Consider the following 13,640-nt stretch of genomic DNA (forward strand, 5'->3'; position numbering starts at 1 on the left):
TGTGTGCTTTCCGCTTCATTTCATGTTCCTTATTTGGTTGTGGGCTTAGAGCAGATGCACCCAGTCTACTATCTATCCAGTCTTAGTTATATGTATATCCCGTATACACCAAGTAATCACAATGAGTACCAGGCATGGTTCAAGTCATTGTATACTAATTCAATACATTGTTTTCTAGTACAAAAACATACTTTTCATATAGAACATGTAGTAGACTAAACTAGAAACTTATCAGTAAAAGGGTTTAATCTATTTTATTAAACCAGTATAACTTAAAGGACCTTTAGTTGTTAATTCTATAATACCTTAGTTTAAACATCAAAGTTATATATAATTAATATATGATAGGCAGTTGGATGTGTGCTTTCCGCCTTACTTCATGCTCTTTGGTTGGTTGTAGGCTTAGGTCAAATTCACACAATTAACTATCCATTCGATATTAGATTAGATATAGCTTGTATAAACTAAGTGATTATAGAAGAAACTATTATGGTTACCACTTTTACTAAAGGAAATAAGGGTTTTTCTTAAAGAATGTTTTCATCAAATAAAGGAACTATTACAGTTAACTCCGTAAGTACCAAATGAATACGCCGGGGTTATATACAACGAAGATCTAACAAACAATGGGATGTGTGAGTTTCTCCTCATTCCTTGTTCCTTGTTTGGTTGTGGGCTTAGGGCAGATTCCCACAATCGATTGTTTGTTTACTCTAAATTGTATATAACTTGTATCCATTTAGTACCTATAGAAAGGATTGTAGAGTCATTTTTACTTATCTTTCATCACATCAGAAGATATAGGATCTTCTGGGGCAACAGGAAAACTTTTCTAAAAAGAACTTACAACTTACTTTACATCACTAAAATACTTATGAACTCACTAGCTTAAATGTTGATCTACTCTTTCAAAATAACTTGTATTCTCAGGAAACCAGTAGACAGGTACGCGCACTGGGATTCAGAAGATGAAGCGCAATAGCTTCATGTCTTGTTTTGTCATTTACTTTGGATTCAATCTTTTGTGAATCACTACTTTGTAAACACTTTAATATTAATACAATGGTTGTTTGTTACTATGTTTACTATGATACATGTGTTGTGATACTAAACATGACGTCCTCCGCCCCTGAACGTTTCCACCATTCCGGTTTAGGGGTGTGACATATAGGGTTTCATGACATCATTGCTCATCATATCAGCAACCACTACGTATATGAACATAGCCTGTGGTAAGGAGGGGCAACCAGGGCCTGTGCACAGGGCCTGGTTTTTTAAGGGGCCCAAAAAAATTTAATAAATTCAATTGCAGCCCATTTTTAATGTTAGCCCAAATATTTTCTTAATCCACAAACATAGACAGCAGGTCGGCAGCAAAGGTTTCAACGACTATTCATCAATCAACAATTATTATTGATTAATTGATGATTATTAGTGGCTTAGCTCTTATCGCATGTGACTATCAATTCATTGCGGCAGAAAAGAAGGAGAAACATTGAAGATTGACCGTTCATAACTTCATATCAGCTAATTATTTAATTGATTATTCACTTATTCAGATAATCAGATTAATAGTTTTATTAGTTTATAATTGAATGATGATTGATGAACAATTAAACTTGAATCATTAGAGAATAATTGAACTTGAATCATAATCAAAATTCACTAATTCAATTAAGATTGAATATCTTTCATGTGATTATTCATTGAATTTTGAAATTAAGTTGAAATCAAAAATCCGATTATATGAATCCTAGAGCATTTTACACTCCTTGTGGTTGTCATTCTCTTAATCTAACATTATGTGATATGGCTAACAAGTGTGTTAAAGGAAAGAACTTTTTGGGATTCATCCAATGCATTTATACTATCTTTGCAAATTCTACTAAGAGGTGGGAAATCCTAAAAGATAATGTAAAAGCTTGGAGTCTTAAGTCATTGTGTCAAACTCGTTGGGAAAGCCGAGTTGAGAGTGTAATGGCTATTAAAATGCAACTTGTTGACGTACGAGAAGCTTTACTTCAAGTTGGAGAAAAAGATAATGATGCTGCAATTGCAAGTGAAGCAACTTCACTAGCAGAAAAAGAACTTGGTGACTTTGAATTTTTGGTATCAACTATTATTTAGCATGAAGTGCTAAACCATGTGAATATTGTGAGTAAAAAGTTACAGTCAAAGGATATGCATCTTGATAATGCTATAACAGAAATAAACAAATTGATTGGGTACTTCAAGGATTATAGACAAACTGGTTTTTTAAAAGTGATTGATGAAGCTAAGGACATTGCTATTGAAATCGGTATTGATCCAATATTTCCACAAAAGCGTCTGATTGAAAGGAAAAAAAACGTTTGATGTGAGTTCAAGTAGAGAAGAAGTTTCATTTACACCTGAAGAGAATTTTAGAGTTAATTATTTCTTATACATTGTTGATCAGGTTATTTCTTCTCTTGAGACAAGATTTGAACAATTCAAAGAGTATGACAAAGTATTTGGTTTTTTATTTCCACATAATTTGCAGGGAATTGAAGATAAAGATCTTAAGTCGTCTTGTCATCGTCTTGAAAAAACACTCGAGTTTGAAGAAAGATCGGATATTGATGCGGAGGAACTTTATATGGAGTTGAAATTATTTGAGACATTGGAAACCAATGAATTTAGCAACCTTATAGATGTTTTGAAGTTTTTGAAAGAACTTGATTATTTCCCAAATGCAAGCATTGCATATAGAATATTTTTGACTATTCCAGTAACGGTGACATCTACAGAAAGGAGTTTTTCTAAGTTGAAGTTATTGAAGTCTTACTTACGCTCCACAATGTCCCAAGAAAGAATTAGTGGTTTGGCGATGATATCTATCGAGAACGAAATCTTAGAGAGTATAGACTACGAAGAGTTGCTCAACCAATTTGCTATCAAGAACACTAGGAGAGCTTCACGGATTGTTGGTTAACTGTTACGATATATAATTATTCATTAAAATACTATGATTTTTCTATGTTTATTGCTATACAGTTTATCTTCGTTTTAAAATAAAATATTAGTTTATGTAATTTTAATTCATTACACTTTAAGGCCTAAGGACCTTTTTGCCGGCTCGTCCTAGGCATTTGAATTCTCGGGACCGGCCCTGTATATGAACACATTATCAATGAGAGTCTCTTTTAAACTTCAAAATATCATCTAAGCAAGTATACTCGACATATATTATAAGATTATGGAGATCATGAGAAACATTCCCCTCTAATACATCCTTGTGATCCTTAATGATTTCATGTGGCAAAATGGGTGCAACAAAATTTATTGTTTATCGAGGTAGAACATCCTTGGAACCGACTGATCTTCCTATTTTCTTAGGACGAACGGTGGACTGGACAGTCAATGGCAGCTTTCCATGCACAGTGAGTATGACCGGTGCAACATTTTGAACGTGCATGGTGCCACATAGGGATGACTGTCCATGCAGGCACATTTGCAGTCAGTATATTTGATCTTATGACATTTGCATAGTCACTAAATGTGTCTGGTAACTGCATAACAACATTGTTTAGACTTAGGATTCGTTGCACTTCCTTATCACTAAGTGTATTAGGTGGATCCATATGAGACAAATTGGGTAAACGTCACATTATTTGACATCGTTCCTTATTCATGTAAACTTGCAAATCACCATATAACAACGGGAAGATTGTTTCATCAAAGTCACAATCTACATGTCTATCGTTTAAGAGGTTGTCTGTGAAGGGCTCTAAATAGCATATGTTAGACGGGGATTCATAACTGACATGTATTCCATGTCATTATTTAGGTCTAAATTTTGAACGCTTTGGATGTTCAGTTAGAACATTGGCTAAGCACCCAAACATGCGTAAATGTGAGACATCATGTTCATATCCAGTTACCAACTAATACACATAAAGTGGTTTGGTGGCTATATGTGCAATATCACATAACTCTAAATAGAATGGGAAGTTTGGTGCACATAACCAAAGTTATCACAATTATTTGTATTAGTTTAATAAATTCTTCTACAAAGCCATTTTCGAAATGAACATGTACAATAAGGTAATCAAGATCAGTTCAAAATGACATGCAATAAGCATCAAACATTTTCAATGTGAACTCTGCCACATTATCAAGTCTAATTGACTTTATCAGATAATCCAGATTACGAGCCATTAATTTAACTATTTGTGTCAGGAGTTTAGGAAATTTTGCATTTCTTTTGGAAAGAAAAACTACATATAACCATCGTGTTGATACATAAACCAGTTTCGTGAAATATTTAAATGGACCGCATGTTTGTTGGATAGGTCCACATATATCCCCTTGAATTCTCTTAAGAAAACACGAAACTACTTTTATAGATTCTAGGTGAAGTGATTTGAGATTTTTCTTTCCAATTAAGCATGCTCGACATAGGCTTTTTGGTTTAATAATGAAGTTCTTTCCTCCAACAGAATGCCCATAATATGAGTTTATTGTTCGAAAGCATCATATTTTGATCCAGGAGTCCAGTCGATTATGCCATAACATATAAGTGCCCTCGTCAATAGGTGCTCGATGAATGGTAAGATTGCTTTCAATGTTTTAGATCGTGGTAACATACAAACCATTTGACGAACATCTCAACTTCTCCACTATATGCTTTTGGTTGTATTGAGTGGAGGTAATGTAAATGTATACAATACCATATTCTCGAGCAGTTTCAAGATGAAACTTGTTTTCTCAAATATCCTTCAAACTCAACAAATTTCGACTGAACTTGGACAATGTAAGGCTTCATCTATGGTTAACGGAGTACCACTTGCAATATAAATTGGGTTTTACTAAAGCTTTCAACAACATAAATTGGGCTTTACTAATGTAAACAATATTAAGTAGAGGTAGTTTTAATGTATATAATACCAGTGTAGTTTGAATTCTTTTTTATTTAACTATCGGAAGTTTTTTTTGTTAGGTTAATCATTGAAAGTTTGATTTTTTTTTTGGAAAAAAATAAAAAATCACTCTAGGTTTTTTTTTCCATTAGTGAGTTGCAAGTGACAAACGGAAAATTATTTTTTTTCTGTGAATGATGATTTTGTTTAAAAAAAGTTCAAATTGTGGATGGTTAAGTCGAAAATACAAATTTCTTCAAATGGTTAAATCAAACAATATTCAAACTCTCATGGTTTTATAGAATACATAGTTGTATTAAGTGATTTTTTTTCAAAATAAATGAAAACTCTTAGTGGTTAACATAGAAAAAAAAATTCACCGGCCAAATAGAAAGAAAAAAAAACATTGTCCATTTTACCTATTTATCTTTTATCAAAAATTTATATTAAATGAAATATAAATATAATCAATAAACTTTTATCGAAATTGGTGGATTTTGTTATATTATAGATTTAGTGTTTATGATTTTTATATGGGTTTATAATTAATAAAGAGTACCTCTACATATAGTGTTTGAACTTTAAAATGATATCAACTGTATAATTAACAGGGTGTTTGCTATTGTTTATTTGAAGTTTTTATTGATTTATTTTAATTTAACATTATAACAAGAAGTTTTTATTGTTTGGATAAAAAAAAGATTTTTATTTATTGATTTTCAATAATAAGTTAATCAATTCCTACTTACTTATTACTTATTGAATTATTTAAAAAGTTTTTAATAAGTTTTTTTATTATTACATATAAAATAAGAATTTGTCAAAATCTAAAAATAAATTATCAAATTATTTTGTTTTGATAGCAATAATTTTGATAAAGTTTCATTCTAATACCAAATAAGCTAATAAACACTTTTTAAAAATTTCTTCTAATATCACATAACTTAATAAACAATTTTACAAATAAACATATTGGTAACAAACAACCCTAAATCAATTAGTTATACGTTGTATTAAAATTATTGTTTACGTTTGACTTTTAAAGTTTTTCATGTCTGATCATAAATAATTATTGTTTACGTTATGACCATAAATAACTTTATTTGTGTTATATAATTTTTGATGAAACTTATAATAATAAAAATACATTAGAAAATAATTTATTCATATATCTTACATAAAATATTATATAAAAAAATAAATTATTTTAGCTGAACAAAAAAACTTAAAAAGTCATACCTGCACAATAAATTAGATTTTGAGACGGAGGGAATAATATTTAGTTATACATATAAAATCAATCTTAGAAGTTAAAAAAGCTAAAATCATATTGATTTTAGAAATTAACATTAACTTATATACTTAATAGTTCCATATAATCAAATTCCCTCGGAGTTTGATATGACACACTAAAATAAAAGTGCTAGCAATAAGAAACTTTTAGTCAGAATTATAGTACCATTAGCATACGTAATTACATTAAATTAATAAAGGGTACAAACAGTTTTCGATCTTTTGTTCAAAGTACCATCAAGATTCAAATCAACTTCAACATCACCATTGTTCATCTTCCTCTTTACGATCGTCGGACCAGAACTACTAAACAGCTGGGCCACCGAAGTCACCACATGACACTTGTTAGTGATAGTAGTAGAGCTGCCTGATTTTCTCTTTTTGCCTTCCGCCGACGACGACGACGATGTTGTCGGGGATGTGGTGGTGGTAGACAATGGGAACACCGAAGGTATCTCGAAGTTGGTCCTGGCCTTGGATCCTCTTAGTCGTCTTGCAGCAGCGTCGTACGCACGCGCCGCCTCCTCGGCAGTATCAAACGTCCCAAGCCAGTGCCGGCATCGTCCTATCCTGTCACGTATCTCAGCCGACCACCTCCCCCACGGCCTCTTTCTCACCCCTCTATAATTCTTCTCCACGCCGCAACCGTGCTTCACCGCATGAAATTTCATTTCTTTGTCGCCATCCTTCACAAGACCAGAAGCTGTTTGATTACCAGCGGTGTTTGCAGACTTTCCGAACAGAACACTTTCTCCGACGACGGCTGCGATGCCTTCAAGAACGGCAGGATGGTCGTATTCTGGAGATAAATCAGTCTCCGGAGAAGGTGGGTCTGGAGTTAATGGGTTGTTGAAGTTGAAGTGAGGAAATTGATCAAGTACGGAGAATGGTTTTGCTGGTTCAAAAGGCAAAAAGGGAAGGGTTTGGAACAGGGTGTTCATTGTTTTGAAGGTTCTTCTTTATGTATCAATGGAAGCTTACACACACACATACGAACTGTATGTACCTTCGACTTGTATGCTAGTGGTAAGAGTAAGATAAAACAAACAGAAAGAAGTATGTAGTGTGCATGGGGACTGATGAATCGTCTCCAAGCCACTATTTATACTCACTTCAACCCGACCCATTTTGTTCACGAATCAAATACATTGTTGTTTGTATAATTAAAGTTAATATAGTATTTGAGTCATTAGTTTTATAAACTATATGAGGTCTGCATATTGTCATTTCATATTAGCTAATCACTAATTCACCATACTATCCGAATTAATGGTGTCCCTCAACCAAAAGAAAAAAAAAATCAAGTGTCGTTGGAGATAATAACGTGTATATTTAATAATACGATGGGGTCAATGTTTTAGCCGTTTTTTAATATATATATATATATATATATATATATATATATATATATATATATATATATATATATATATATATATATATATATATATATTACCTACTCTATTCATAAGACTGTTCTAAAAATAAAAAATAAAAAATAAAAAAAAATTAAAAAAAATTAAAAAAAAGTTCATATAAAAATATGTTACAGTCTCATGATCTCGGTTTAAATGATGACATATATATGCCCAATTTTTTGATGTTAAATCAGTGTACTTTTGGACAATTAATTATTATATTTATGAAAAATATTAAAACAACATTAAAATATGTGATAATAACAAAGATACAAAAATCAGCGGATTTAGTTGTAATAAGTTACCACTTGCAAAGTGCTTTGCCAAAAGGAAAAAAAATACCAAGACTTCTAACACCGAAAATTCAGCATTTTGTTTGCCTAAACTTAGGTCTGGCAATCGTGTCATGTTCAGGTTGGCGTGTCGCGGGTTAGCGGGTTGATGGGTCAAAATATGTCAACCCAAACACGACCAATTTAAATATACAGGTCACTGGTTGGCGGGTTTGGAACATAAACTTATATATGACCCGTCAACCCATTTATTTTATGGGTCCACATATTGGCGGGTTCGTGGGTCATATTTGGGTTCGTTGGTCAAATTTCATAAATAAAATTGACAATTAAACATGAATAAATTTTTTATGGTTGATGTAAACATATCCAAATTTTAGACACTTAAGTCTTAAACATCTAAATGAAAATTAAAAACATTCATAGAAACCTGTTCAAATTAAACATTAATACAAACATAGATAATTCAAGTGCTAAAGTAATAGCCACAATTCTCGTTTTCTTCTCCCAAAAAACAAAGTCAATTCTCCAACACCATTTCGATACTTGATTTCGATCACAAAGTAACAAAGAGGAGAGTGAGACTATGGGAGACCGGGACACTGGAAGTCTGGAAGAGGGAGGCACGTTCATACACGATTTGATTTTGAGAAGCACGAGTCAAAATATCAAAACAGTCAAATGGTCTACGAATCAGTGGTAAATACTATATAATACTTATTAAATATTAATACTTTATAGATAAATACATTTAAAAATATAAGAGTTTTTTTTATTAAAAATATAAACGGGTTGGCTGGTCAACACGTTTATTTTTTGAGAAACTCATATATGACCCGTTTAATAAACGGGTTGGCGGGTTGACAAGTTAGCGGATTGAAAAACTCAACCTAAATCCATTTATTTCGTGTCGTGTCGCGGGTCGTGTCGAGAATTTTCAGCCCTACCTAAACTCAATAAATCCCAAGTGTTACCAATGTAATGAACTCGGACATTTGCAAGTTCTCAAGCCTACAGATTTACGAGTTATTGTGTTTTTAAGGTGCGATTTAAAGCACTTATCTTATATGTATAGAAAAAGACAAATCATGTAATTATATATCGGATAAATGGCATAAAAGTCATTAAGTTTTCATTTTTGTCAATTTTAACATCATTTTTTATTCCAATTAAGTCACTATGTTTTCAATTTGTTGCAATTCTGACAGTTGACCGGTTTGCTTCAGATCATTCGGTTGTCATTACTAACATGATATGATGACTCATCAGAAGCGAAGAAAAAAGTTGCACAAAGTTCATTATGTTTTCATTTTTTTTGCGATTTGAACACTAAGTTTTCAATTTTTTTCAATTTTACACCAAGTTTTCGATGTTCTCTAATATAATATATAAATGAAATAAACATATCCAATTTCCGCCCTCATGAATGAAAATCTTCGTTTGTATATCGTTTTTGTTTATCCTATATTTATAAATAAATAATATTTGAACTATAGCACCTTAATTTGTCACATCATGTATCATTTGGGTTTCACTTATTCATTGATGGAATACTTTTACTAACTTGTTTTTCCATCCTCCCTTGTTTCTCTGACATTGACTCGTGCATGTAAATAACTTGTTTTCATAACTCAAAACAATGCCTGTCTTTTGGTCATAAAAACATTTGTAGTGTATGTATTTTGACTTAAAATTAAACTATATGTGCCTTTAATTGATCTTAAAACATAAAGAGAGAACCATTGATCAGATTAAAAGAAAGAAAATAAACAATTAAAGACCAACTTGTGCTTTGCTAGCAGCATAGATCGCACAGAAAGGATGTGAAGGTACAACAATGGCAACAACCGAACCAATATTAACAATGACACCTCTTTTCCTTTCCAACTATTCCTTCAATCACAACTCCTGTTACCAAACTCGTACTTATCATGTTCATTTCCATCATATTCATCCAAAATACTTCTTCAACCTTATGAGAAATCCTAGTAGTAGGATAAGTCACCCCGACATTATTTACCAAAATACTCACGTCTAGTTGATTACTATAAATCATTGTCTACATCTCTTTAACTCCGACCACCAAATTCTTATTAGGAACTTCTTTAATCTTGAATAGGTATCCGCTAGCCAAGATTAGCTGAAGACTCGTTTGAGCTAGTTGAAAGACAAAGGCTTTGCCTATGTTGTTGGTTTCTATAGTGACGATAACCCATGAACAAAAAGTGTTGAGGTTCTTAAGTGGTTGGAAGAAACTGATGAAACCTATTTGAGGAGAATGGTAATGAGTTTGAAAAGAGAAATAAAACCAAGTATAGAAAATGAAGCAATTATGTCTTTGCATATGTTTATTTCGTTTATATTATTTTTTAGTCTTATATATATATATATATATATATATATATATATATATATAGGTCACACCTTATGATCTGATGAGTCAAACACTCTATACATCTGTCACTATCACCGTATACTCTACTACCAGCACCATCATATCAAGCTTATCAGTGTCAGCACTTAGTATAGTTATTATATGTAATCTATTTGTATATTAGGTAATGATATAGATAAGTACATAATAGATAGCAGATCTGGTATGTTTGTTATGAAAATCGGTTCTTAGTATAGATAAGATACAATCCCTTAAATCATGGGATTCACATGTATAGATTAGTATATAATCTACACTACAGTAAACCCTAATGTAGAGAGTTCAGATTTTTGTCAATCCTCTTTGTTGCAACCCGTATTCTTGGTGAAGACAAAACCCTTTCTTGGTGAAAGAACAATTTAGAGAACTCTCTATGTCATTTACTATCACACCCCCAAACCGGAATGGCGGAAACGTTCGGGGGCAGAGGACGTCATGTACACTATCACAACAATTGCATAATAGTAATCAAAGCAAACACAACCATTACATTGATGATATATAGTATTTACATATGTTTAATACATAGCTTGTATGACATCAAAATGTATAGCAAAAGTATAAAAGACGCGACTCTATGATCTCTGTCTTCTCAAAATCTGTAGGTGTAGCTGTCTACCGGTTCCCTGAGAATACAAGTGATTTTGAATGTGTAACAACATTTAAGTTGGTGAGTTCATAAGTATGTTCTTGAGATGGAAAGCTTGTTCTTGTTCTTTGAAAATGTTATAGTGTACTTCTAGAAAATCCAATATTTTTTGTAGTGAATGAGAAGTAGTCTTAGGACTTAAGACCAAATTGTATGTATGTTTCTGTACTCTGAAATAGTAATCTGTAGTCTTATTACCAAATAAAACAATATCATGATTGTCGTAGAAAAGTTGTATGTTATATTAGTGTACCTCATACTAGAAAGGTAGAATATTTGTAACACCGAATTTTTTAAAACAAAATTTTTTTCGTTTAAAATCGTTTATCTCTTTAACACTTTTGATAAAAATCTCCCTTTTTGTTTAAATTACAATACATGACTCTTTTGTTCAACCAATTAATAGGCCAGGATCCTCAAAACCAATGCTTCTTCTGGTGTGTACAATCGAGTCGGTGCCGTCCCGTGATCCTGAGAAAACTTGAAACATATAACACAAAACACTGTAAGCACGAAGCTTAGTGAGTTCCCCAAAATACCACTCTAACACATATTAGCCACTCAAGGCTATAACTATGTTGACCCTCTGGTCAGTGTGTCTCAGTGGGACCCTCCAATCCCAACTCTCTGTGGACCCTCTGGCCCTAACTCTATGGACCCAAAGGTCCTAACTCTAATAACTCTGAATCATTCATATCACATACCATAATAAATCCCATAAAATAAATAACATACAAATACACTGGCACATAACTCTAAACCTAACTCTGTGGACCCTCTGGTCCTAGCTTTATGGACCTTCCGGTCCTAACTCTGATATACACACAGCATAAATCACATAGAAATAATGCAGTGCCACACATCGCATAGATAGCATACAATAACTCTGTTACCACTCTAGGTAAAGTATAGTGAGAAGAATCACCTCAAACGTCTCGATAAATCTCTGACTCGGTAGAAATATGTTCTAGCCTCCGCCTAATCACATAAATTAAATACTCTCATAAATATAACTCTCGAGACTAGAATCAACCCTCTCTTGGCATCCTCAGAAGGGTAAAATACCATTTTACCCCTCTCTTGACACAAAGACCCCATTGTTGACCAAACCCTCAAAGTCAACAAAGTCAACGGTCAAACTTTGACCCGACTCGCCGAGTGCACTTGGGCGACTCGGCGAGTCTACGCGTGTCCATTATCCCTCTAGTATCGCCTGACACGTCGAGTCTTTCCCCTGCTTGACGGGTTACACCCGGCATGAATCGCAGGGCCACCCCAACTCAACTCGCCGAGTCCCATTATGAACTCGGTGAGTTCCGCCTTGAACTCCAGTCCTCTATTTCCCTCTGACTCACCGATTCATTCCCCCAACTCGACAAGTTACTCACTGAGTGAACTATGGGAAAACCCTAGCCCTACTCGTCGAGTCTGTTCTTGGGACTTGGCGCGTTCATGCCATGATCAAGCTCAAATGACCTCCTGAGGTCAGATCCGTTCCTCTAACCCATAGATCTGGCCTCCTTAAGCAATATAAACACATAAAGTCTGGATCTTGATGCCCACGCAAAGACCCAATGGCTCTATTTGAATAAATGGCCTCAATATGTCACCCTAATCTCATATTACCCAATGTCCCCCCATAAAGATCAAGGAGTTAAGGTTTCTGGACCTCTTTGGATCCAGATCCGAAGCCTCAACACAAGAAGGGACCAATTGCACCATCATTCACACTCTAAATGGGCTAGAAACCCTAACTCTCAAGGATTAACACCCAAAAATGAAGAAGGATCGAATATATACCTCAAAATGAAGTCCTTAGGCTCTCAAATCCACAGAATAGCACTCTCTTCAGCTCCCTCTTGCCTTGGTCACTTTCTTCTTGCAAAAACACCCACACAAGGATAAAAAAAATGGCCTCTTCTTCCTCACAAACGCTCTAGATCGCTTAGGGTTTCACTCAGGGGTCTGATAGCCGTAATTGGTGGCTATAAGCCCCTTTAAATAGGTCTCAATCCCCGGGAATTAGGGCTTCATTAAACAGAGCGGACTCGCCGAGTCCACTACTCGACTCGCCGAGTCCGGTCATTAACCCGGATGGAATTCGCGACTCTACTCGGAGAGTCTAAGCATCAACTCGCCGAGTCCCTCCAAAATAAAGAATAAATAATGTACCTGGGAATCCAGATGTTACAATATTGTAGTAGTGTCTGTAGTATTATTTGTATGAATACTTTCTTGTATGAATGCCTGGAATCCACCAGTGGTAGCGTATAATAGTGTACTGTAGTTTTATTATTTAAAAAAAACCTTTGAAGTAGTGTTTATCCCGTAAAAAAATGTTTTAGTTGATACTATTGTGAGTTTCATATAACCATGCTTGATATGACTAGTGGCCTTTACGACATTCATCAGGCATCGAAATGTTATGACATTTGTCACCACATGACTGCCAGCCTAGCTGTTGCGAGCAGTTCAAGTGCAGGATTGTCAGTCCCGTATAGATCTATACACAAATTCATGCTCGCCCTCCAGGAGACTTTGGTTATAATTTATAGGACTAAGAACTATACTCTTGTGGGTACCCCGAAGTAGTGCCTCACAACCCTGTATTAACTAGTTTACGTGTAGTGTAGTAGTTTTCTCTTGTACTGGAAACTGTATGTATTCCTTGTT

General features: G+C 33.9%; 1 protein-coding gene and 1 pseudogene across 1 annotated transcript; one reads left to right on the forward strand and one right to left on the reverse strand.

The window, feature by feature from the left end:
* Nucleotides 1-1,977: 1,977 nt before the first annotated feature.
* Nucleotides 1,978-2,953, forward strand: LOC145098907 (uncharacterized). Its single transcript, XM_079036497.1, has 3 exons — nucleotides 1,978-2,109; nucleotides 2,173-2,349; nucleotides 2,438-2,953. Exons 1-3 carry the CDS (start codon nucleotides 1,978-1,980, stop codon nucleotides 2,951-2,953), a joined length of 825 nt encoding a protein of 274 aa, XP_078892623.1.
* Nucleotides 2,954-6,364: 3,411 nt separating this feature from the next.
* On the reverse strand, nucleotides 6,365-7,231 carry LOC145100390 (ethylene-responsive transcription factor ERF084 pseudogene; annotated as a pseudogene).
* Nucleotides 7,232-13,640: the final 6,409 nt, after the last annotated feature.

This window comes from Lactuca serriola, chromosome 4 (genome assembly GCF_051521515.1).
Source record: "Lactuca serriola cultivar US96UC23 chromosome 4, Lser_US96UC23_V15, whole genome shotgun sequence".
Lineage (NCBI taxonomy): Eukaryota > Viridiplantae > Streptophyta > Magnoliopsida > Asterales > Asteraceae > Lactuca > Lactuca serriola.